At 44.5% G+C, this 25,436-nt stretch overlaps 4 protein-coding genes across 6 annotated transcripts; all 4 read left to right on the top strand.

Moving 5' to 3' along the window:
• Positions 1-261: 261 nt before the first annotated feature.
• Positions 262-17,367, top strand: sno (strawberry notch). Of its 3 annotated transcripts, XM_017159717.3 has the most exons (12): positions 262-825; positions 5,187-5,304; positions 8,160-8,579; positions 9,278-9,583; positions 11,762-12,220; positions 12,283-12,668; positions 13,177-14,018; positions 14,091-15,297; positions 15,355-15,841; positions 15,915-16,053; positions 16,116-16,503; positions 16,563-17,367. In XM_017159717.3, exons 1-12 carry the CDS (start codon positions 823-825, stop codon positions 16,791-16,793), a joined length of 4,986 nt encoding a protein of 1,661 aa, XP_017015206.2. In that variant the 5' UTR covers positions 262-822; the 3' UTR covers positions 16,794-17,367. The 3 variants fall into 3 exon arrangements, with proteins under 3 accessions (XP_017015206.2, XP_070075275.1, XP_070075276.1); XM_070219174.1 differs by lacking the exon at positions 9,278-9,583 and having other exon boundaries at positions 263-825; XM_070219175.1 differs by lacking the exons at positions 262-825; positions 5,187-5,304; positions 8,160-8,579 and having other exon boundaries at positions 9,243-9,583.
• On the top strand, positions 9,934-11,020 carry LOC138913923 (uncharacterized). The gene has a single exon (XM_070219177.1). It carries the CDS (start codon positions 10,104-10,106, stop codon positions 10,872-10,874), a length of 771 nt encoding a protein of 256 aa, XP_070075278.1. The 5' UTR covers positions 9,934-10,103; the 3' UTR covers positions 10,875-11,020.
• A 557-nt stretch (positions 17,368-17,924) lies between the features above and the next one.
• On the top strand, positions 17,925-19,100 carry Coq5 (ubiquinone biosynthesis protein COQ3, mitochondrial). Its single transcript, XM_017159700.3, has 3 exons — positions 17,925-18,179; positions 18,236-18,654; positions 18,712-19,100. Exons 1-3 carry the CDS (start codon positions 17,984-17,986, stop codon positions 19,012-19,014), a joined length of 918 nt encoding a protein of 305 aa, XP_017015189.2. The 5' UTR covers positions 17,925-17,983; the 3' UTR covers positions 19,015-19,100.
• A 1,885-nt stretch (positions 19,101-20,985) lies between these two features.
• LOC108069575 (uncharacterized) lies at positions 20,986-23,727 on the top strand. The gene is made up of 3 exons (XM_017159701.2): positions 20,986-21,774; positions 22,370-23,327; positions 23,539-23,727. Exons 1-3 carry the CDS (start codon positions 20,986-20,988, stop codon positions 23,712-23,714), a joined length of 1,923 nt encoding a protein of 640 aa, XP_017015190.2. The 3' UTR covers positions 23,715-23,727.
• Positions 23,728-25,436: the final 1,709 nt, after the last annotated feature.

Below are 25,436 nucleotides of genomic sequence, written 5' to 3'. Positions count from 1 at the left end.
CATTTGTATCGATGGTCCAGCTCAGACCGCGTGCCCTGGCATTCCAGCTCCTCCGCACTGCGATAGCTATCGACTGAAGTAAAGCAAATTTAAATTTATTTTGTTGAACACAAAAGGCAGGCTTATTGTTATAAATATCTTTAAATGTTTTTTTTCTCGCACAATAAAAAAAAAACATCGTCAAAATCGATAGTTTAAAACGTAATGAAACAGATTTTTTCACTGGATTTTTTAGGCGGAAAATATCGAGATTGTTTAGTACGAAAGCAACATTTCCATCTGGCAACACTGTGTTACGTGTGCGTGTGTTTTCGGCTTCCTCGCTTCCTTCTCGTTCTCGTTTCCTTCCTCCTTGATTCCGATTCCGAGTGTTGTTGCATTTTGCATCGAGTGCAGTGATTGTGCGTTGCAGCAACATCCAAAATATCCAAAGAGGCGAGACTTCAAAGCGAATACACCGCGTGCAGCAACACACGCACACACACATGCACACACGGCCATTATCGCAAAGGCAGCAGCAGCAGCAACAACAACAACGGCAGCTCTAACGCGTTGAAAACACTTATTGCGGAGTATTTTTTTTTTTCGCTGCATTTGCTGACTGGCTGGCCGCACAATCGTTCTGTTTTCGCTGACGGCTCGAAAAAAGGAGAATTCTTTCTCGAAAATAAGGAAAAAACAACAGCGGCAGCAACGACAAAACAAACAAAAGGGCGAAAAACGCGTGTGTGCTTATTTTTTGTGGTTAACGGTTAACAACAGCCAGAATTGGAGTGACAAACGAAAACAACAACAAGAACAGTTAGCAATTGGAGCTTCGAAATGGTAAGTTTGTTTGTTTGTTGTTGCCGCCGACGCAGCCGCCACCGCTGTTTCTGCTGGCATGACTTAATACAATTTCTTTGTTGCTAAATTTTGCCATTTTCCACGCACACACACATGGGCCAGCAGCAGCACACTCACATGCATAAAACAAAAACAAAGCGCCTGCAGAAGCAGCTCATTCAATAATAATAATTGTTGTTTTTCCTTCACCTCTCTCTCTCCCTCCCACCCACCTCCTTCGCCCACCCACACACGCTCACCTTCCGCTGCACTTTGTTGTTACGCTTTGATTTTTTTTCGGCAATTGTTTCTTTTTTTTTCGAGATATTTCTAAGGACGCATTTCGATTCGCATTTTCGCGTGGCCTGGAACCATGTGTTTTTCTCCCCCTCTCTTTTCACTCTTCGCCAGCCCCTCTCTTTCCCGCACACGCTCGGCGTTGGCGTTTTTTTTTTATGTCCGCACACGAGTTAAGCGAATTCAGTCGACAAAAGTTGCGCTAGGTTAGGGTTAAGGCCATGCGACTGGGGGCAACATGTGGGTTAAAGCCAGTGGAGGGGAGGGGAAGGGGGTGTCGAGCATCATTAGGTTATTAGCTGCAAAAGTCTTTAAGGGGGCGGAACTGTTTTCAGAACTATCAAAACTTTTCAAATCTTCGATATGCATATTTAAATTAATGGTTTTAGGTATTCCGATTTCTGAAACAGCCTTATTATTATTATGAACTTGGCATAAAGCATAGTTTTTTGAGGGAAAATTTCTTATTTTTTTGGAATGTTTTTGAATATTTTTTAGTTTGGGACAATTGCTAACTATTTGTATACTAGCCAAGTTTAATATTAAAGTCATAATATATCTTTAAATGGCAAATGCTTTTCTAGTGTTCATGGTTAACCAATCGAAGGTTGTTAGCTTCGAAATGTCAAACATTTTTACGAATAAAAAATTTCAAAAATTGTGTCTTAAAATAATAATATATAATATAAAATAATCAAATGGTGGTCTTACTAAGTACTTTCAAATGCTGCAATATGATAAATACGATTTGTACTTGTTTTTTATGGGCATTAAAATAATATTTAATGTTTAACAACATTTTTTAGATTTTCCTTTTTCCCTGTCACTTGTTGCTCAGCGGTGACGGCAACCGGCAAGGAGTGGGCAACGCTTAGTCGAGACTCGAACCGCTCACGCACATCCCGTTTTTTTTTTTTTGGGAATCCCCGGAGAGGGGTGTTCACTGTAGCTCTGCAGTTACTGCTGCTGCATTTGGGAAATGCATCTCGGGAAATGCGAATTGCCCCTCCCACAAGCTGCGCTGCTTTTCCTCTGCTGCAGTCTGGGCTTCTTTGATTGGGGGTGTGGGCGAGAGGTCCTTCGAGCCGTGTTATTTATCGCCGTTTCCGCTTTGGCCACTGCATTCCAAGTTTTTTGGCGCCTGCGCCTTTCGAGTTTTCCTCGGCCTGGTCAACTTCAAATTGCCAACTCCCTGGGTCCCTGAAATTAACCGATTCTTCCCCTCCCCTGCTCTTTTTGTATCATTTTTCACGTTTTATTTAATTGCTCTTTGTGTCCTTTTTGTGCGCTTTTATCCGCGCCTTTTGTTTTTATTTTGGAATTCGCCAACCCCCTTTTATAAGGGTTAATGTTGGTCCTTTTTTTTTGTATTTTATGCCATTTTTTTTCTTTAGCATCAACATGTTGATGTTGCTTCTTGTGTGAGTGGGTGGGGGGTGGTGGAGAACACATGTTTTTGGCCACAGATTTTCTACATTTCCCTTGTTGCAAGGTCATTCGTTTTGATTTTATTTTGTGTGTCAACAAAAATGTTGCAATCTATAAATAGGTTGGTGTGGGGGTAAAATTAACGAGTTGGGGTCTCTATGGGAGTGATTATTGGGTGGAGAACTTGATTTGAAAGGATTTAAAAGGTGTAATATTGGAAACCTGATTTACTAAGTTGTATACATTATTGTAGCAGAAAAATACTGATAAATTAACTATTAATTAAAGTCTTATTTTGTTTAAAAATAATAATGAAAACAAAATAGGAACATTTATATTTATTATTTTACTTTTCTTTTATATAAGAATATTGATAAATCGAAAATTTCAAGGTCCTAAATGTACTCGATTCGATTTTATGTTGTTTCCTATAGAACCTGCATTCAAGGTTCTTCCCAGCGAGTGTTCACTGTGTTTCCACTGCATCCATTAGGCTCGGTTCGTTCTGTTTGCGCTGCTTTTGGGCCAAGTCCCTCGCCAGTTGCTTGATCCCGGAGTACACAGCGGTACAAGGTATATATGGACGCATATAGCCAGCGAACGAGCCAACCAGGTCCGTCGCCACCCGTCCTCCTTCCCCCAAGGACATGCCCACATCCACATTCACATCCGCATCCACATCCACATCCACAGCAGTCTGTCTTGCTCTAATTGCTGTGCATGCGCTACAGATTGCTGCTCCTCGTGTCCTCCAATTTGAAAGCCCCCCTCTCTTTAACCCACCCAACCCCCTGGTCAACCCCTCTTCGTCCTCTTTCATCTGCCAACTGAGCCAAAACCCTTTGTTTCAAAGGGGTTGAGGGGGTGGATAGAAGGGTGGGGGGTGGTTTCTGGGAGCAGGAAACACATGCATATTCCGCATAAAGTAGGAAACTTCGTATCTCTGCATGCCAAACATTTTGTTGCTGCTACTTCGTTGAATTTCCAAGGGAAGGGGAGCGAAGGAGTGGGGGTGTGAAAATGCCAACCCCTTTTTCAGGCCAAAGTGGAGCACTGTGGTCGCAAATAGGGAGTTCCCCAAATTAAATTTAGTAGATTAGAGTTTTTTTAAATTCCCATTATCATTTTGCATAGTCGGAATCAAAAACAAATGATGGTTGTAATAATACCTATAAATTAATATAATATTTTGGGCAATAAAAAAAAACTTGAAATTGAATCATTGCTTTTTAATAAATAAATGTATTGAATATCTTAAAATATAAATCTATCTATAATTATCGAAATTACTAATTAAACTTTTACAGTAAAAAATTAGGACATGTTGAATGCACCTTAACCCACTGTGTCCTTGGCATTTAGGGGGTGGCAAGGGGTTGGCCTCTCGCGTTTGTTTATCGTCCTGTTCCCAGTTCTATGTTCTCCGTTCTCCGTTCTTGCTTGCCTTTCGTCGTCGCCGTCGCCGTTCTGACCGTAGAGATATGTTGGCCAAAAACCCACCCCATAACGAGCGTAACACCCATAACACCCTGCTTAACCCGTTGGTAACCCCGTTTAACCCGCTCCCCTGTCGCTGGCCGCCGAAAAATTGCAGCCCGGCTGCTCGCTGGCTGAAATTTCCATTTTGGGTTTGTTTTTGGGGGGTATTGCAAACTGGGAAACTGCCTGTGCCTGGCAAAGTGGCCCGTGGCTGTTCTGTTCCGTTCTGTTCGCTCGACAACTCCGGTCTTCGAACTCCGGCTGAGCTTTTTGGGTAGTTGGCTCCCACACGAGCATCGAACCAGTCGCACAATTCGCAGCTCAACTCTGCAAAAGTAGTGGCCATCTTTTGTGGACAAAGAGTTGTTTTTCTTGGTTCTCAAGTCTCAGAAGGATCCCACCGAACCCGCAGAACCTCATCGCACCGGCGATGAAAAGCATCTGACTGCTGGTCCTTGCGATTTTTCCTCGAAAACTCTGTGAGTGTGCTCCCCCCTATCTATATATATTTTTTAGGTCCACTTTTTTCCTTCTGTTTGCATTCGGGGGTTTCCCCTAGTTTTTTTCACGCGGCGTGCGCAATTTTTTCCTCGTACTTTCGTGCCGTTTTTTCTAAACACTCGGGGAAGTCCCCCGCTCATTCGTTGGCCCTCAAAAGTGTGCTACGAAAATATACGCGGTGTTTTTTTTCGTGTGCTTTTCTGTGTCATTTTTTCCGCTTTGTTTTTATTTCGTTTTCGTTATCTTTTTGTGTGTGTGCGTTAGTCAGTGTTTTTTTTTTCGTGTGAATCCCCCTGAGTTTTGGGGTTTTTTTTTCGAGTGTTTGCGTTTATTTTTGAGTTCAACACAAGAACTAAGGAACTATGAAAATATCGATTTTAATTCGCGATGTCGTGCGTTTCAATGGTGCACTGAGAAAATATATTATAAATATTTAATACATATGGAAAGCTATTAAAAGATTTTTTTAAATGATGACATATGATTTATTTATTTATTATTAAAATTTTTTCAAATGGAATTTCTACTTTTTAAAATAAAAAAACATTTTATTACTAATTTTTTTTTGTGTTAATAAATGCATCAACAAAAAATATCTTAATTTCTGGATACCTAAAATTTTAAACTAATATTTCCCTAAATCTTATTACTTACAGACGTCGAAAAAAAGAAAAACCCTGTTGGACGCCGATGACGACGATGATAATTTCGAAGAGGACGATTCGGGCTCCGATTTCGACGATGACGAGGATCCAGATCAAATAGAAGTGCCCGGTGAGTCGTCGCACTTAGCATTCGCATATTACTTTTGAAGCCTTAAACCTGAAGCTTATGCCTTTCGCCTGCAATGAATGCTGAAAAGTGGGTTCGTTTTGAAAGGGATTTGGCTGAGGGCTGAAAAGCGGAAGGGTGGGTGGAAAGGGTGGGGAAAGGCAGCAGCACTCGGTGCTCTATTGTTTAGACAACAATTTTATAGGTAGCCAGCCCCTCATTTTTGTGGGGGGAGTGAGCTTTGCTTCCCCACTGGCTGCAGTTTTCCAGCCAAGTGGGAAGTTTGTATAGTTTTTTGGGCTGCCGGGCGGAGGGATTTTGTTCGAAGAGGGGAAAGCAAAGGGGTAGTTTACTAAAAGGGGGTTGAGGTGAGGGATTTGAGCTGGAGGAGTTCCTTTGTCAAGAAATAACTTATTCAGTTGGCATTTCAATCAACTTTACACGGAACAAGTGAAGTTTTCGAATACATTCCAAACGACCAATACAAGATAAATATTTCTTTAGAATAGTTGGAAAATCTCTGGTTGAAACTTTGTAATATTGAAAATGACTAAATTTGTGGAAAAGGTAATACTTAATTAGTAATTCCTAGTCATTTCCGAAATGTATATTATTTTATGTAAATTTAACAACTAAAGTCATACAAATACCCGAACTCTGCTGATTACCTAAATCAACAAGTACGTTGGGGAATTTCCTGATGGGTTTGTTCACCGAGTAAACATATTTTCAATTAAATTGGAAAATTGCATAAATACATGACCAGCAAATCAAAGGATTCGCCCATCCCTTTGTGGTCCCTTTATAATGCCCCTAATGAGTTATGCCAACTTGGCTGTGAAATCCCTAAACCCATCCTTTGAGGCCCGAAGCCCAGTCGTTCAATTGATTTGCCATCTAACCAACATTAATTAAAAGGCCACTTGCATTAGTGCACTGAAACATTAATGAAATTACCGTGCCCTGAGACACCGATACAGATACAGATGCATATGCACACCTGTCCAGGAGTCCGAGGATGTCCTGTCGAGCCTTGAGCTCCGTTTGCCTCAGATCTGCAAGATATCGATGTATATAACGGCCTATATGTGAATTATAATACATAAATATGTATTTATAGGCACATATGTGCTTATATTTCCGTGATTGTGACTGTGCATCACTCATATAAGGCGTGGGTTCCGATTCCCCCTGCACATAACCCCGATTATATGGCCACATCCGGGAGGAGCCAGTGGTTCCGTGCGTCATTAACCGTGGACTGGACATCGCGCGGTAAATTATTAAACTCGTTTACCATTCCCCACCAGTCCGTCGTCAGCAATCGAAGGCCAAGTTATGAGGTCCCTGGATCGAAAAGAATAGCTGAAATAATATCGTCAATTATTTAGAAGTTCCTTTCGAGGGTTTCGCGAGCGTGAAAAAAGTGAACGTTGAGTTTCCCGACAGGTGTGTGCGCACATGTGAGAATAATAAATCGAATCCATTGTAGATAATTCAATTAAGAGATGAAACTTACTTTTTTTAAAAATATTAATTATTATCAATTCCAAATAAAACAAGAAAAAAATAATTTTAAATATAATATTTTGTTCCATTTATGTTTTCTTTGATTATATGTTTAATGTGTTTAGTATAGAGTAAAAGTATAAATAATATAATATTAATATTTAAAACATTTATTTGCATTCAAAATTGGAACTAAGAATTTGTATTTCATATATAATATGTGACATTTTGTTATTAATATTACTATGATCTATTATTGTTAAAAATAATATAATAAATCAATGTTATCTTTATTACATAATTATATACCAATTGCTTGTTGGTTTTATCTTTGGCTTGGCAATTTCCTGATTCAATGCGCTTTTCGTGGAAATGCCTGAATCTGAATCTGAATCTGAGCCCTTGGCATCCTGCGGTCGACCAGTCGCATTGCATTTGATTTGTTGCCATCGTCTTGACCGCGGCGACGTCCATTACAGGCATTAACGCATTACGATTTCCTTACACGATTTCCAGTACATGGGCTATATGGACAAATCCATCTGTCCATCTGTGTGCCTGGCTGCACATATAATTATGATTATGTATCAGCCACATGACCTTTCCCCTTTTCGTGTCCTCATGTCGTACATGGGCATTGCACATACTTAGGTCCACCTTATGTACTGCTGTCTTTGCTCATTAATTAGATATTTACCTTAAATGAGGGTGGTGCTGAGCATTCGGGTTGGGTATGTCTGCACTTTGTGCAGCGCACATGGGGAATCTCGGAACGCAGAAGGCTTCGATTTGTATCAAATGAACGGGGAGGGGGCTAATGTGTGCAAATTTTATCAAATATTCGCACACACAAACAACGGCAGGCGGGGAATCACGTGCTTCAGAGACTAAGAAGGTAGCAACATTAATGATTCAATACAAATTCGTTGGCCATGTGATTTATTTGTATATTAGTTATTGCTGGTTGAGAAACTTAAACACGTTTGTGATTTTTCATTAATGTTAATGAGTAATGTTAAACATAGAGAAATAGAAGAAATAGTATTTATTTTATAAAAAGATCTTTAAAAATTATTATAAATATTTTATAATCAACTGAGAAACATGGAAACCAGCTAATAAAAACTATTGAGAAAGTTAAACACGTTTGTGATATTTGATAAATGGCCAGTGTTAATGTTAAATAAAATAATAATATTTTATGTTCAGAGAAAAAATAAAATAGTATTAAAAGATTTCCCATAAAGATTATAGAAATATTATAACCAACTGAAAAAACTTTTAAAACCCCTAATAAAACCTATCGAAACTTTCCATACTTATTTATTTTCTTCTTTTTAATTTTTTAGGAGGTGGTCGCGATCTGAATACCGCCGTTACCTACGCCCAAAATATCCGCAGCGGAGTGGGCGTGGCTACCAAGGGCGGTACACCCATTCCCATACCCACAGGCGCCAAAATTGTTATAAGCAATAACAATATCAAGCCAATTTCGTTGTTGCGCATCAACAACAATAATAACAATAACAACAATATAATTACCAGCGTTAATAGTACAACAAACAGCAACGGCAGCAACAACAACAACACAGCCGTGCGTCAGATAATCACAACAACAGCAACAAAACCAACCATAGTGGGCGGCACGTCAACGGTTGGAGGCGTGGCACTGGGCGGAAAGATCACAGCGATACCGATAATACCCAGAAAAGTAGCGATAGAGAATAATTTAAACAATATGCCAAAGAAACTGAATAACGCAATAACGGGTAAGTGCAATTAAATCAATAATAATAAAATTCACAACACACAGGCGAAGCAAAAAACGAATTATATATTTAAACAGCAGTGCTGCCAATTTAATCGAAACTTGGTCGAATAAAACTAGTTATTATAAAGTTTATTTTTTAGATTTTTAAATACTTTGTTATAAAAACTGTAATTAACAAAAATTCAAAATCAAAAATAAAACTAACAATAAAACTAAAAAAAAGGAATGATTTTACAGGATATAAATAAATGTATCTTTTTATTTTATCAAAGCAAACGAAATCTAAGATCTAAGAAAATGTTTTCCAATATTTTTGTTTATATTTAAAAGTTATTCTGAATAATTTAAATATAATAAATAGATGATAAAACCCTAAAGGAATACCTAAAAGTTGGCAGCACTCGCTTTTCGGCTTTATAGAGACTGCTGTGATCACACTAATTAATGCTGCTTGTGTTGTTCTCTTCCTTTATCTTTATCTCTCTCTATTTCTTCACTTGAACACTGTATCTTGCTTTTTCTTGATTTTCCCCCGACTTATCTATATATTCCCGCCACCCAAAAAAAATATATAATAATTCCCCCAACCCATTTTGTATGGTTTGTGTTCTGTTCTTTTCGGATTTGGCTGTTTTTTTTTTGTTGTTCCCTTGTTTCGTTATTTCCGATTTCCTCCTGGACATCGTGGTCCTTTAGCCATGGGCAGTCCAGCGGCCAGGAGCAGCGGCAATGCCGGGATGACTGGTGGTGGGTCGTCCGCTGCTGGCGCCGCTGGGTCCACCAGCAGCTATTTGAACAGCCTCAGCACCAACGAACTGATGAACCTGGCCGCCTACGTGGCCGCCAAGGGTAGCAGCGCCCCGCCGCCTCCGCCGCCGTCCACGGCCGCCAATTCGGTGAGGAGCTCGCCCCCCGGTGGCCACTTCTTTGGCGGAGGAGCGGCGGCCTCCACTTCAGCCTCTGCTGCTAATTTCAATATGGCCGCGTCTTTATTGGCGCAGAGTAAGTCGATTAATGTTGGTAACAACCAAGAAAACGATCCCATTGTTCGTTCAAAGAACAAGAAACCTAAGATTACGAATAACAAAAATATATATAGTATGTAGTGCGTAGTAGTGTGTATGAGAAATGTGCGAAATCTAACTGTCTGTTTAGGGAAATGTTTTATACTTCATAGTTGCAAAGGTAAGAGATCTAGAAAGGTAGGGATAAAAATTATTAGGAGTATTTTTTTGTATTTTTATTTTCCGCTCTTATAGATGAAAATCTAATCAGGTTCTCATGGAAAAGTTTAGAGAGTAAAAACAGTAGGCGTCTGTCTTTTGTTTCGAGGATTTTCCCAGTCCAACCTCAATCCAATAACATGCGTCGAGGTGAACACAACTAAAGAAAAAATAACACAAAAAAAAAACGAGTAAAAAATAGAGGTGTATATTTGAGAAAACCAAAAAAAATCTTCAAAATTCCAAATTTACTTAGTTGATTAAAAGTTTAAGTTTTTTTGTAACTCTGCTGTTTCGGGATGGACAGCTTACCACGCCACAAAAACGACGACGATGATGATGTGCCGGGCACTAGTAAACCCACGCAAGATGCCAAGAAGCGGAGACCCATTCCCCCACTTGACCAGGCCAATTGGGAGCAAGTGCAGCAGGAGATCGACCTAAAGGTGACCGAGGCCATGAAGGATTTCTACAGCATCCACTCGAAGGGGCTGCTGCGGATGGAGCGGCTCATACAGCGGGATCTGCTGCCCAAACTGGAGGCCAATTCGAGTGGGAATCTCAGGGAGATTGTGGAGCTGGTGAAGAGGCTGCTGCAGCGAGTGGAGAACCTGCGGCCGGTCTTCAAGCTCCAGCTGGACGAGGGAGCGGCCAAAAAGGTGCAGAGTCCACCAGATGATGCTCCTTCTCCTGCTCCTACTCCACTGCTAACTGTATCCAAAAGGCCGGAGAAGATTAAGGCCACCACTGATGTCATCTTTCGGAATCCCCGCTGCACCGGCCAGGCTGTCAGCGATAGCGAAAGCCAGTTGCCAGAGCTTCCGAAACGCCGAAGACACAAGAAACAGCGCAAGGATGCCGCCCAGCATCAGGACCTCCAGCCCGAGGATAGCTACATTATCAAGGAGCGCGAGCGCATGCAGTTCCAGGTCAATCTGGTGCTGCTGAAGAAGTCGCTCTTCTCCCTGCACCTCAACCGGAACAATCGCTACTGGCCCCGTGCCCATCGAGCATCGTTGTCCAAAGTTCCCAAGCCTCGGCCCATCGATCCGGCTTCTCTTTACGGCTGAGACCTACTGGACGGGGAATATGGAGATCTTCCCCTCTTCGGTAGTGCGACAGTTTTCCACTCGTTTCGAAGCCGGACGATTGGTTCGCTGAGCCACAGTTCTCAAAGTTCACCTCAATTTGAAAAAAATATAATGATTCGGTGGAATTTTTTGTTCTTTTTCTGTTTAAATAGTTTCGAAGGTTTTAGGGAATTATAATTTTTTAGTTAGCTAACTCATTTAGGGATGTGGACTGCTTTGCTTGTCTGTTGGAGGAAATCCCGTATATTTTCCCTTGAGTTTTCATATAACATCATTTTGAAAATGATTTTTTAAACCATTTCGATAGTAAAATGTTCAAATTGGAGCTTGAAAAAATATCTCTATATTATAATATGTGTTTTTTCTTACAAACATCAATACTATCAAATAATATCGAAAATATCGATCATTTTCAAGTTCTTAAGTTTTCTTATAACATCATTTTGTAAATGATTTTCGAAACCATCTCGATAGTAAAGTGTTCAAATTGGAGCTTGAAAAATATCTATATTTAAAACATCCATATTATCGAATAATATCGAAAATATCGATAATTTAAAAGTTAAAAGCAGCGTTCCTTGATGTGTGTGAATGTATATTTAAATGTGGATTGAGTTGGTTCCTATAATTTCCCCAATGAAACTAGATTTCTTAGTCTCTATAAGAATACTGACATGTAATTAATGTTATCCCAACTAACAAAACTCTTTCTTTCTTTCTCCGCGCACCCGCCTCTGTTCCTCTGTCTCTTTCCATTCGATGTCTGCCCTCTCACTCACTCCGGTGACCGGTGTTTAAATGAATTAACCCCAACCCGAATAATATCCAAACGACCTACCCAAAACCGAAAACCCTTTACCTTGCAGTGAGTTATGCGGGCGGAGTTCAGCCCATTCGCGCCTTCAAGATGGCCGGAAATGCAGGAGGAGGAATCGTTGGCAACAATCAGAAGCCTCCGATGGCCACGACCGCAGGAAGCGGAGGAGGAGCAGCAGGAGGAGCAAGTGCAGCCGGAGGCGGAGTGAAGGGCAACAACTCGATGATGGAGGCCGTCCAGAAGCTGATCGCCATGAATCCCGAATACCTGACCAGCGGCATACCGAACAATGTATTCCAGCTGTTCATGCAGTCGATGCAGCAGCAGCGTCCCCAGGCGCCACCTGCTCCCATGCAGCCGGTGGTCACCAGCGCAGCAGCAGCAGCGGCGGCAGCGGCAGCGGCGGCCCACGCTTCGGCGGCAGCCTATGTGCAGCAGGAGGAGGACGAGGTGGACTACGAGGAGATGGGAGTGGCCGAGACCTATGCGGATTACTGGCCAGCCAAGTGTGAGTTATATTTAGAAACCATTATCATTACCCTTTTACCGAACAACTCTTTCGTTCCTTAGTGAAACTGGGCAAGAAGCACCCGGATGCCGTCGTGGAGACCGCCTCCCTGAGCTCCGTGGAGCCCTGCGACGTCTACTACAAGCTGTCGCTGCCCCACGAGACGATAAACAGCGGCCACCTGAGCGCCCTGCAGCTGGAGTCCATCACCTACGCCTCGCAGGCGCACGATCACCTGCTGCCGGACGGCAGTCGGGCGGGCTTCCTCATCGGCGACGGAGCCGGCGTGGGCAAGGGCCGCACCATTGCCGGGATCATCTACGAGAACTACCTGAAGGGGCGCAAGAAGGCGCTGTGGATATCGGTGTCCAATGATCTCAAGTACGATGCCGAGCGGGATCTCAGCGATATCGGGGCCACGCGCATCGATGTGCATGCCCTGAACAAGGTGGATAGATAAACTAGAGTCCTGCATGAATGGATTCAATGAATTGTTTTGAATTTTGAGTTTAATAGAATTGAAGGAATTTGAAATTTGAGTTTAATATAATTGAATGAATGAATGGCATGAATTCCGAAATAATTCAAACGACAATTTCTTTTGAAGAAAGGTTAAATCTGCATGAATTATTATTTTATTATATTTATTTTATTTTATTATTATTTTCTAAGCAGTTAACATTGATTTGTTACAAATTTTCCACTTTTTGTTCTCAAAAGAAAGCTAAAAAAAATCAGGCAAATTCAAAAAATGCATAAAAATTATTCATTCATTCATTCAATTTGAAATGAATTAGAAAAACATTCAATTTATTTCACATATAATTGAATTAAACAAATCAGAAATTTCATAACACACTATGATAAAACAAAACTTGAATGATTCACGTAGGGCTATAATATACACTCCATTGATGTGATTAACCTCCTGCTAACACAATGTATTCTATCCTCAGTTCAAGTACGCCAAGATCAGCTCCGACGTGAACAACAACTGCAAGCGGGGCGTGATCTTCAGCACATATTCCGCCCTGATCGGCGAGTCGAACAACAAGACGGGCAAGTACCGATCCCGCTTCCGGCAGCTGCTGCAGTGGTGCGGCGAGGACTTCGAGGGCCTGATCATCTTCGACGAGTGCCACAAGGCCAAGAACCTGTGTCCCGTGGGCTCCGGCAAGCCTACGAAGACGGGCCAGACGGTCCTCGAGCTGCAGAACAAGCTGCCCAAGGCGCGCGTGGTCTATGCCTCGGCGACGGGCGCCTCGGAGCCCAAGAATATGGCCTATATGGTGCGACTGGGCCTCTGGGGACAGGGCACGGCCTTTGGCAACTTCAACGACTTCATCACCGCCGTAGAGAGACGCGGCGTGGGCGCCATGGAGATCGTGGCCATGGACATGAAGCTGCGCGGCATGTACATCGCCCGCCAGCTGAGCTTCAAGGGCGTCAGCTTCAAGATCGAGGAGGTGCCGCTGTCCAAGGAGTTCCGCAAGATCTACGACCAGTCGGTGGAGCTCTGGGTGGAGGCCATGCAGAAGTTCACCGAGGCGGCCGAGCTGATCGATGCCGAGAGCCGCATGAAGAAGACGATGTGGGGCCAGTTCTGGTCGTCGCACCAGCGCTTCTTCAAGTACCTCTGCATAGCGGCCAAGGTCAATCACGCGGTGCTGGTGGCCCGCGAGTCCATCAAGTACGGCAAGTGCGTGGTCATCGGTCTGCAGTCGACGGGCGAGGCGCGCACGCTGGATCAGCTGGAGAAGGACGATGGCGAGCTGACGGACTTTGTTTCCACAGCAAAGTGGGTTATCTTCTTCCTTATAAAATATATTATATATATATATACTAAATACTCATTATAAATCCTCCACAGAGGCGTCTTCCAGTCGTTCGTGGAGCGCCACTTTCCGGCGCCCGATCGCAATCGCATCAATCGCATTCTTGGCCTCTACGACGAGACGCCCTCCCTGGCCGATTCCACCTCCAGTCTGGGAAACAATAGCCAGAGCACAACGGCGGCGGGCAAGCGGAAGGGCAGCAGCAACAACAATGACAACGGCTCCTCGGCGGGCGGCAAGAGCAAGAAAAAGAAGCGCAGCGGATCCTGGCAGTACAGCGACAGCGACGACGACGACGAGGGCAGCAAGCGGAATCGGAATCGAAACAGCGACAGCGACGAGGCAAACAGCGATGATGATGACCTGCGCAGTGATATGGACGACGAGGACGAGGACGATGAGGATCAGGACGTGGACAGCGATCGGCGGAGCGTGGCCAGCGATGCCAGTTCCGATTTCAATCCCTTCTTCAGCGGCAGCGACAGCGACATTGATCCCTGGGTGAATGCGCGCAGCAAGAAGTCCACCAAGAAGACGCAGAAGAAGACCAAGAAGAAGGTGAAGAAGGAGAAGGAGAAGGGCAAGAAGGAGCTGGCCAGCAGCTCGTCGGCCTCCTCCTCGACTGCCAACGATCCGAGTGGCAGTACGACGATGTCGGCCACCGTGGTGGCCGCTCTGAATGCGGCTAAGAACCGCAAGGCGCAGCTGTCGACGCAGGACAAGATCCAGGATCTGCTGCAGAAGAAGCAGGAGCTCAAGGGCACGGTGACGCCGGTGGGCGTGAACGGGGTCAAGCTGAACTACGGGCCGCCGCCCAAGGATGCCATCGAGCGGGCCTGCACGATGAAGGAGGAGCTGCTGCGAAAGATTGAGCGTCTGGGCTCCCGGCTGCCGCCGAACACCTTGGACCAGCTGATCGACGAGCTGGGCGGACCGGACAACGTGGCCGAGATGACGGGCCGAAGGGGTCGCGTGGTGCAGACCGACGATGGAAACATCCAGTACGAGTCGCGAACCGAGTCGGATGTGCCGCTGGAAACGCTGAATATCACGGAGAAGCAGCGCTTCATGGACGGCCAGAAGGACGTGGCCATTATCTCGGAGGCGGCGTCCAGCGGCATTTCGCTGCAGAGCGATCGGCGGGTCTTCAACCAGCGGCGGCGCGTCCACATCACCCTGGAGCTGCCCTGGTCCGCCGACAGGGCCATCCAGCAGTTTGGACGCACCCATCGCTCCAATCAGGTGGGTTTAATATTGTATATTTGGTTTTTGATTGAACTAATCTTAAATACTCTTCAGGTGAATGCACCCGAGTACATCTTCCTCATCTCGGATCTGGCTGGCGAACGGCGCTTCGCCTCCACGGTGGCCAAGCGCCTGGAGTCGCTGGGCGCCCTCACCCACGGCGATCGCCGGGCCACCGAGACGCGCGATCTCTCCCAGTTCAACATTGACAACAAGTACGGCCGGCAAGCTCTCGAGACGGTGATGCGCACCATCATGGGCTACGAGTCGCCGCTGGTGCCGCCGCCCACGGACTACAGCGGCGAGTTCTTCAAGGACATCGCTGGAGCTCTGGTCGGCGTGGGCATAATCGTGAACAGCGAGAGCCATCCGGGCGTGCTCAGTCTGGACAAGGACTACAACAACATATCAAAGTTTCTCAATCGCATTCTCGGTTGTCCGGTGGATTTGCAGAATCGCCTGTTTAAGTACTTCACCGACACCATGACGGCCATCATCCAGCAGGCGAAGCGCGGCGGTCGCTTCGATCTGGGCATAGTGGGTGAGTGTCTGCAGATGGAGATCTCTTTATTGAATCCTGTATTCATTTAATCATTCATCTTTTAATACCCTAGATCTTGGCGCTGCCGGCGAGAATGTGACCCGCTGCCGGCTCATTCGGTTCGTGCGCAAACATGCCACCGGCGTGGCGCCCACAGAGATGCACACGGTTCGCGTGGAGCGCGGCATGATCTGGCAGGAGGCCATTGATAAGTAGGGAGAGGAATAATAATTCTGAAAATGTCAGTTATTAATTATACTCTCTAACCACACAGATACGCCGATCTGTTCAACGAGAACGAGGGCTTCTACCTGTCCCACCAGCTGCGCAACCAGAAGCGAACCGCCATTATGGTGGTGATCCTGGAGCACCAGCCAGCGCGCAACAGCAGCTCGACGAGCAGCACCACCACCGATTCCGATGGCGGCAAGAAGAAGAAGTCGCGCAGCAAAAAGGAGATCATGTGCCAGATCTACAGGCCAAACACCGGTCTTCAGGTGCGCCACGAGTCGCTGTTCGAGCTGGAGAAGAAGTACCGCAAGGTGGGCAGCGAGGAGGCGGAGCCCCACTGGACGGAGCAGTACGATGCGTCGGTGAACACCTGTTCGCACGCCTACTGGAACGGCAACTGCCGGAATGTCAGCCTGGGCAACGATTGTGAGGTGGGTTAAGATGGGATACGGATATGATTTCATGTACTCACAGTTTGTTCTACCTTTAGGTCGGCTTGAGGCAGCGCCTGTACCATGTGCTGGCCGGCTCCGTGCTCTCCGTGTGGGGACGCGTCGAGCACATACTGAATACACGTTCCAATAGCAAGATGCAAGTGATACGCATGAAGACAACCGGGGACGAGAAGATCGTGGGCACTCTGATACCCAAGTCCTGCTTCGAGCCGTTGGTGGCCGACCTGCGCAGCGACTCGGAGAAGCAGGAGGAGTTCAACTACTGAGTTGGAGTGGCAGTTGTGTGATTTAGTTATGGCTTATGGCTACACCCTTGAGACCGCAATCCAATACCCCTTCCGCATCTTCCAAACTTCTCAACCGAGGCCAAGCAATATTTGAATCCACAGCGGATGGTAGGAGGGTAGGATGCTAGGATGCTAGGATGGTAGGGAGCACGATAGGCTTTAACATAATATATTTAAATATATTATAATATAAATATAAATACTACGATATAGATAAACCTAACTTAAATACATAGCGTATGTGTAGAAGGACGTGAAGTAGTAGGGCTCCCGGACAGCAGCAACACAATTTTTTTTGCCTTAATTTTAAATAGACTTAACCATGTACCACCACCCCATCCATGATATAAATCAGACTTTGGCTCGTCATAGCTCATAAAGAACCACACTCACATACCGACATAACGACACCCGCGCAACGGAAATACGATGATATATAGAGAACGAAATGAAAAACGCTTATAAATGGACTTTTCTCAATGATTTAAAGATTAATTTTAGTTACGCCCTAAGTTACACACACACACAATAAACCGCCACATTTTGTAAACTATTTATTATTATTACTATATATATAAATACGTTTTTTTTAATTGTTTTTAATCTAACGTTTTTAAGGTCCCTTCGATGGCTGCAGCGCAGCGCAGCAAAGCGAAAACCAACCCCCCTTCCCAAGCTAAGGCATTTTTTTTAATCAAACAAAAATTGTAATTATATACTTACTTGTAATGACTAATCTTAAGTTGAACCAACAGACATTGAGAGGCATCTGAAGATAGGAGAAGATAAGAGGTCGCGAAATCTGAATTGTGCACGCATACGTACAATTAATAAATATAAATGTGCGGATTAAGTGAAAATGGTTGTTGTTTATTAATTGTGGGATTAAAGCTCCATAGCTCTAATTCAAGGTAAAACCTTAGACAAATTGGTTTTTTGCGGATCCTGATTTTTATATTATTATTTATTCATTTTTTCTCTGGTTATGTTATCAATATTTTAAGCGTTTGAATTACGCGCCCTTATCGATATCGGAGTTAGAATAGGGTGACCATGTATCGATAGGTTTAACATATGGCCCCAGAACTCCCATCCCTAACCGGCTGTTCCGTGTTTGTTATTTCATAATATAATATAGTCCTAAGGAAGAACCGACTTAAATCGCCGAAATGCAGAGCACGAGGAGTACCCGCCTGCTGTCCCTGGCCAGGAGGATCGTCCACAGCCGGACGGCGGCGCAGTCGGCCCGGGAGTCCACAGGATCCGGAGCGGAGAGGCCGAGAGGTGCGGAATCCACTTCCGGATCGGAGCAAACCACGCATTTCGGCTTCCAGACGGTCAGGGAAAGCGAGAAGGAGCAAAAGGGTGAGTAGAGAGGTGAACCCATTAAGGAATCACTAAAGATCATCCTTTTCGCCCAGTTCACGAGGTCTTCGAGCAGGTGGCCAACTCCTACGACATGATGAACGACGCCATGTCCCTGGGCATCCATCGCGTGTGGAAGGACGTGTTCGTGGAGCGACTGGGCCCCACGCACGGCATGCGCCTCCTGGACATGGCCGGCGGCACGGGCGACATCAGCTTCCGTTACCTGCGCTACCTGGCCAACCAGCCGAATCCCCAGCAGCGCGGCAGCCATGTCACCGTGTCGGACATCAACCAGCACATGCTGGACGTGGGCGAGGAGCGGGCCAGGCGCCTGGGCCTGACCACCGACCGGCTGGCCAACTGCACCGTCGCCTGGCAGTGCGCCGATGCCGAGAAGCTGCCCTTCCGGGACGAGAGCTTCAGCGCCTACACGATTGCCTTTGGCATCCGGAACTGCACGCATGTGGACAAGGTAAAGGAATGGCTAAAGTTATCACCTACCTAATCACCTTTAAATCCCACATTTCAGGTCCTTGCCGAGGCGTATAGAGTGCTGCAGCCTGGCGGACGCTTCATGTGCCTGGAGTTCAGCCACCTGACCAACGAGACGATGCAGTGGCTCTACGATCAGTACTCCTTCCAGGTGATCCCGCCCATGGGCCAACTGCTGGCCGGCCAGTGGCAGGCGTACCAGTACCTGGTGGAGAGCATCCGGCGGTTCCCCAAGCAGGAGCAGTTCAAGCGGATGATCGAGCAGGCGGGATTCGAGCAGGTGTCCTACGAGAACCTCACCTTCGGCGTCGTCAGCATTCACTCCGGCTTCAAGCTGTGAGCCCTTAGGATTAGGAAACACCTCTGTGCGCGCGTTTCACCATGCCGCTCACGTCGCTCGGGTCATAAAGCATCGAATTGAACAAGCTTCTGTGGCGGCTTTTATTTCTGCATGTTTACATTTTGAGGTTTATGTGGCTCTTTGTCAAATATATGTATTACATGTGCCAAAAAAATGACATCTCCGGCGGCAAGGCCTGGGAAAGACCTTGGGGATTGTGTGCCAGACCCACTTAGATGTCCGGCCGATGATATGATGGCCCGCAAGCCGAACTGTACCAGCTGCCACTGTGATTTCAAGCGATTGAAATTCCAAACACTCGACGGGCAATTTCCAAAAAAAGTGAAAATCAATGTAGGCTAATCGAAAGTTCATTTACGGTTAGTGTGTGATATAATGCAGCACTATCCATCTGTCTATAAGTTCAGATTTAGTGGTGCAGGTGAAATTCATGCGTGTGAATGCTGAATTTTAACGAAACTCAAAATAATAGCATTGAAATGCCATCAAAATAATTGACCGCCCCATGCTAATTGGTAATTGGTAATTGTCTGCCTTGCTTTTATTATTATATTTATATTATGCTTTCACCCGGCGCCTGATTAGATTCAATGCGCCCTTCTTGGGCGGCGATTATGTAAGCGGGCGACACCTTTGATTTGTATCTAAATTGCAGCCGAATCATAAACCTTCGGACCATCTCGGCCCATCGAAAGTGAAAAGAGTCCGGCGATAAAAAGCCAGGGGGAGAAAAAGAAAAAACAACACAGGCGGAACATGCAGGCCATTGAAAGCAAAAGTTTTGTGCGTGCGGAAACGTGCGGCGCATGCGTAGGTGGATTCCAAATCCGAGTCCGAGTTCGAGTCCCAGTCCACCGAATGGGAACAGTGGAGCGGGGCCAAAACAACCTGCCAAATTGAGCCGAGTATTATTGGCCACATATTACATGAATGTCTTTAAAGTTGGCAGGCCATCAGTTGGGCACTTTTAATACAATCAAATTTATGACCCTAAAATACTATTATTTTTGAGGTTTTAAGGTTGTCGAATTTGATACGTTGTAATTAAATTTCTTTTAATATCATCCTTTACACAAAAATTGTAATAGCAAAAAAAAATTTCTTATCTCATTAAACCTATGATATTTCAAAATAGATGTTTTATTTTTAAAACAAGAGTCTGTTTTAATATTTTATGATCTCATAGACATAAAACTGCAATTATTTAAGTTTTGGTTGATAGTAAAAGGTGTTTAATAGTTTAAAAATTGTACTTCATAATTTGAAGGCGTTTAATTTATAAATAAAATATTTTTATTTATAAGCAAGAAAGTTATAAAACAGTTTTTTAATAAGACGTAATTTATGTGGTTTTTTTGTACATTTTTAGTGGAAAGTTTTTCTTTTTGTTAGTAAATGCTATCACCAAAACTAAGAACATTTTGTGTTCTTGCTATGAACTTGCAATAAAGTTAGTTCATAATATAGTAATACTACATTTAAATAAGAATTTTGACAAATCGTTTTGATTGATCTTTAAAACCATTTATTTATATCATTTTGACCACTGTGCGTGGTCAGAGGGCTAAGCATAATGAGGTGACGTCTTCGGTGGGTGGAGTGGGTGGTGGGTGGTTGGTGGTTTTACTACGAAGCCTTCGATTGCGGCAAGTGAAATGGAAATGGCAGCGTAAAAGTCATAAACTGCCCAATCGCCGTACTCCATGCCGATGAGCCGCCAGCGGCGGTGCATTGCCAGCAGTCGACACTCGACAATTGGCGATTGGTATGCACAGTGGGTACTTTTCGACGACCACTCCACTGTGCCGCGATGTCCGCTTTATAAATACAACAGCGACCAAGGAAGTTCATTTCATTTTCTTGGCGGCGATCGCAGCAAACGGATTAAGCGCGAAACGAAATAAAATACATTTAACAGTGTAATATTTAAAAACTACAAAAAAAAATAGGATGAATCTCTTTACCAGTTCGCGGAGCCTCCATCTTCTGATGGTCTTGGCCGTCATCTTGGTCGCCCCTCCAGCGGAGGCGGGCCTGCGTCTGCGCCACGCCCCACGATCGGCCACGCCCCCGGCCAGCACTACGCCCACCATTACTTCCGCGACCTCGGCGGAGGAGGCGCCACCGCAGGAGACCGGAGAACAGGAGAGTGCTCCTCCGCTGGCCGCCTCTCAGGCGACCGAACCGGAAACGGAAGTGGAGGTCACCACGGGGAAGCACAAGCGGGGCATTCTGCACGGCCACGCCCACCTGCACCAGGGCCAGTGGCCCGCCCGCACCTATGCCGCCCACTACGGCTACAGCCTCCAGCTGCCCGGCGGCAGTGCCTTCCTGGCCGCCGCTCCTCCGCATCGCCACTTCGTGAAGTACGGACATGGTCACGGTGTGGTGAAGCCACTGACCCTCGTTTCCGGTTCCGGTCTGCTGCCTGGCCTTGCTCCGGCCCCCGCTCCCGCTGCTCTGCTGCCCACCGGTTTGCCCGTTGGATTGCCCGCCGGATTGCCCACTGGATTGCCCACTGGATTGCCCGTTGGTTTGCCCACTGGTCTGCCCGCCGGAGTGGCCACCGCCCTGGCCCCGCCCTCGTATGTCCTGCGACCCGGCAACGCCCTCGTCTCCTCGTACAGCGTCAACTATCCGCACCAGCACCTGCAGAAGCCCGTCGTCCTCCAGTCCGCCGCCGTGAAGCCGCTGCACTTCCATGCTCCTCCGGCCCACGCCCATGTGCACGCCGTGCAGGTGAGTCCGATAGTTTAACAGGTTTTATCCATCCTAAAGAAACTTTGTTACATATTTTTATTTTCATAAAATTTTAATTTGTTTTACTTTTTTTGTCTGCTAAAAATGGTACGAGTTCAATGACCACTGCTGTGCAAAGAATTTGTCTATTTTTTTTTTAGAAGAGGAAATATCTAGGATAGAGGAATCACATTAGTAATGATGATAAACTAATATAAATGTAGGAATTAGCTTCCAAGTTTATCACTCTTACGCACTGCAGCCAATTATCCACAAATTATTTTAATCTACAACAAAAAATTTGTTTTTGATCCCTTTTTTAAGCAAACTATTTCAATGAAATTCATAATGCTAAATTGTACAAGAATAAAAATTGGAGAATGATATTTTTGACTACATTCCAACTGTCAAAACATTAGAACTATTATGCAACGCTTAAATCTTAAAATACTATTTCTTACTTTTCGTATTCAATGTATTGGAGGGTGAGAATAAAATCTTATTTTTGGGATTAATTATTAAATCATATCATTAAATTATGATACTTTTTAAATTCTTCTGTTTAATAAATTTACCTATGATATCTTATTTGCAGCCAACGTATGTCCAGGCCTTTGCTCCCACTGCTCCCGCTGTTCCTGTCCAGCCAGTTCAGCCTGTTCAGCCTGTTCAGCCCATCCAGCCAATTCATCCTGTACAACATCTTCAGCCCATTCAGCCAATTCAGCCCGTGACCCATCAGTATCAGCCCATCCAACCAGTTCAGCCCCTGCAACCAGTCACCCCCATCCAACCAGTTCAGCCTCTGCAGCCCATCCAGCCCATCCAGCCCGTCCAGCCCTCAGTGGCCTTTGGGGTTCCGGCTCCCGCAGCTGTGGATCTGCCCGTGATCCCCCAGTTCCCGCAGCAGCCGCAGTTCCCTGGAGTGCCCACCTTTAGCTTCCAGCCTGCCCAGCCAGCGGTGCCCGCGCAACCCGCTGTGCCCGCCCAGCCGATTCCGGCGATTCCGGCTGCTCCCGAAGCCCCGGAAGTTCCCCAGATTCCTGCCATCCCGCAGATTCCACAAATTCCCCAAATACCCCAAATACCACAGTTCCCTGGAATTCCCCAGTTCCCTCAGTTCCCCGGCTTCCCGCAGATTCCCCAGTTCCCCCAGGCGCCGGCCAGTCCATCGGTGCCCTCAGTGCCTGCGGTGCCAACGGTTCCCTCCTTCCCCAGTCCGCCCACCAGTCAGTTCTTCCCGGCTGCCCCCCAGCCGCCGCTGCCCCAGCAGCCACCCACCTTTGGCCAGCCGGAGGCACAGTTCCCCGGCGGAATTGTACCCCTGCCGGGATCCACGCCCGTGCAGCCGGAGTCGGGAACGGGCATTGCCTCGCCGCAGATTCCCCAGTCGCCGGAGGCGGAGAATCCGGCGGAGGTGACACCGCAACGACCACCGAGCCAGCAGCCCTGGAAGCCGGTGTTCTATCAACCACCCACCGAATCCGCGCCAGCATCGCCCACTCGTCCTTCGATCACCCTGCTGCCGCCCTACGGATCTTCGCCAGCCGAAGGTGAGCTAAAGAACCATAGATTACAAAAAGTGTGCTATGATTCGAAATTTATTGTTGCCTACTTTTAGACAGCTTTAAAAAGAGATTTTACTTCTAGGACTTAACAAAATTCGAATTAAATGAAAAATGGTTAAAATTTTAAGAGAAATCCCTAGGAATTATATTTGTAAATCTGAAGGACTCATTTTCTTTCTTTTTTTTCGACTTAAAGGTTACCTGCCGCCCGTGGGATCGCAGCCATCGGCCCTGAGTTCCAGCAGTGCCGGAATCGGGAGCCAGGGCGGCATCTTCGACCAGCTGAGCGACGCGGAGCTGGAGCACATCTTCGCCCAGGCCAATTTGGCGCAGCAGCAGCACCACCAGGGCCACAAATACCACCACTACTGAGCTAACTAACTAACTTAGGGATCTTTATTAATTTTTTTTTGGTTTTTTTTTTCATTGTTTATTGTCATTTATATTTTACTTTTACTGTAAATTATGTTAATATTAAATAAGTTATTTATCAAAAAAGACGGAGTGGAATTATTGTACAAGAATAGGACGCATAAATGCCTAGTTTAGGTGCTTATGTAATGATCCAAACATGGAATGTCTTACATCGTTGAACTCGTTATGAATTTTAATCTGTTTTTTCGCTAAAACAAAGCAAATACTGATTCAAAGTATGGATTGTCATACCTTTCCAAGTTACAGCAAAAAAACCAAAAGAAAAAATTCCAATTTTTGTCAAAAACTGAAATCGCGAATTTCCAAAAAAAAACCAAACCCGTTTCTTCGCTAAAACGTTGCGGTTTTTTCGCTATAACAAATACTGATTCAAAGTATGGATTGTCATACCTTTCTGAACTCGTTATTAAATTTCCTAACGATTGGCATTTAAACCTTGACAATTTATTCATTTTTAATTTTTCGCAAAAATCAAACAATAAAAAAATTAAAAATTGGCGAAAATTTTATTTTTCCAAAATTACACGGAAAGTGTTATGGATTTATAGCAAATTTTGTTATCTGTTCAAAACAGTATGAATTTTTGGTGTAGGACCATTTTTGGCCAAGTGACAGCAAAAAAACCAAAAGAAAAAATTCCAATTTTTGTCAAAAACTGAAATCGCGAATTTCCAAAAAAAAACCAAACCCGTTTTTTCGCTAAAACGTTGCAGTTTTTTCGCTATAACAAAGCAAATACTGATTCAAAGTATGGATTGTCATACCTTTCTGAACTCGTTATTAAATTTCCTAACGATTGGCATTTAAACCTTGACAATTTATTCATTTTTAATTTTTCGCAAAAATCAATCAATAAAAAAATTAAAAATTGGCAAAAATTTTATTTTTCCAAAATTACACGGAAAGTTTTATGGATTTATAGCAAATTTTGTTATCTGTTCAAAACAGTATGAATTTTTGGTGTAGGACCATTTTTGGCCAAGTGACAGCAAAAAAGAAAAAATTCCAATTTTTGTCAAAAACTGAAATCGCGAATTTCCAAAAAAAAAACCAAACCCGTTTTTTCGCTAAAACGTTGCAGTTTTTTCGCTATAACAAAGCAAATACTGATTCAAAGTATAGATTGTCATACCTTTCTGAACTCGTTATTAAATTTCCTAACGATTGGCATTTAAACCTTGACAATTTATTCATTTTTAATTTTTCGCAAAAAATCATGGGGTACCCCCTTATAAAAAAATTAAAAATTGGCGAAAATTTTATTTTTCCAAAATTACACGGAAAGTTTTATGGATTTATAGCAAATTTTGTTATCTGTTCAAAACAGTATGAATTTTTGGTGTAGGACCATTTTTGGCCAAGTGACAGCAAAAAAACCAAAAGAAAAAAATTCCAATTTTTGTCAAAAACTGAAATCGCGAATTTCCAAAAAAAAACCAAACCCGTTTTTTCGCTAAAACGTTGCAGTTTTTTCGCTATAACAAAGCAAATACTGATTCAAAGTATGGATTGTCATACCTTTCTGAACTCGTTATTAAATTTCCTAACGATTGGCATTTAAGCCTTGACAATTTTTCATTTTTAATTTTTCGCAAAAAATCATGGGGTACCCCCTTATAAAAAAATTAAAAATTGGCGAAAATTTTATTTTTCCAAAAT

Source organism: Drosophila takahashii, chromosome X, assembly GCF_030179915.1.
Source record: "Drosophila takahashii strain IR98-3 E-12201 chromosome X, DtakHiC1v2, whole genome shotgun sequence".
In the NCBI taxonomy this organism is placed as follows: domain Eukaryota; kingdom Metazoa; phylum Arthropoda; class Insecta; order Diptera; family Drosophilidae; genus Drosophila; species Drosophila takahashii.
Note: the sequence above shows the minus strand (reverse complement) of the source record. Positions and strands in the feature narration are given on the sequence as shown.

Coding starts and splice junctions, on each gene's coding strand:
- sno (XM_017159717.3), top strand. Junction 12,669..13,176: donor ATGTGCATGCCCTGAACAAG/GTGGATAGATAA, acceptor TTCTATCCTCAG/TTCAAGTACGCCAAGATCAG. Junction 15,298..15,354: donor GCACCCATCGCTCCAATCAG/GTGGGTTTAATA, acceptor AATACTCTTCAG/GTGAATGCACCCGAGTACAT.
- LOC138913923 (XM_070219177.1), top strand. CDS start 10,104: ATGGACAGCTTACCACGCCACAAAAACGACGACGATGATGATGTGCCG.
- Coq5 (XM_017159700.3), top strand. CDS start 17,984: ATGCAGAGCACGAGGAGTACCCGCCTGCTGTCCCTGGCCAGGAGGATC. Junction 18,180..18,235: donor AAGCGAGAAGGAGCAAAAGG/GTGAGTAGAGAG, acceptor CTTTTCGCCCAG/TTCACGAGGTCTTCGAGCAG. Junction 18,655..18,711: donor ACTGCACGCATGTGGACAAG/GTAAAGGAATGG, acceptor CCCACATTTCAG/GTCCTTGCCGAGGCGTATAG.
- LOC108069575 (XM_017159701.2), top strand. CDS start 20,986: ATGAATCTCTTTACCAGTTCGCGGAGCCTCCATCTTCTGATGGTCTTG. Junction 21,775..22,369: donor CCCATGTGCACGCCGTGCAG/GTGAGTCCGATA, acceptor TCTTATTTGCAG/CCAACGTATGTCCAGGCCTT. Junction 23,328..23,538: donor CGGATCTTCGCCAGCCGAAG/GTGAGCTAAAGA, acceptor TTCGACTTAAAG/GTTACCTGCCGCCCGTGGGA.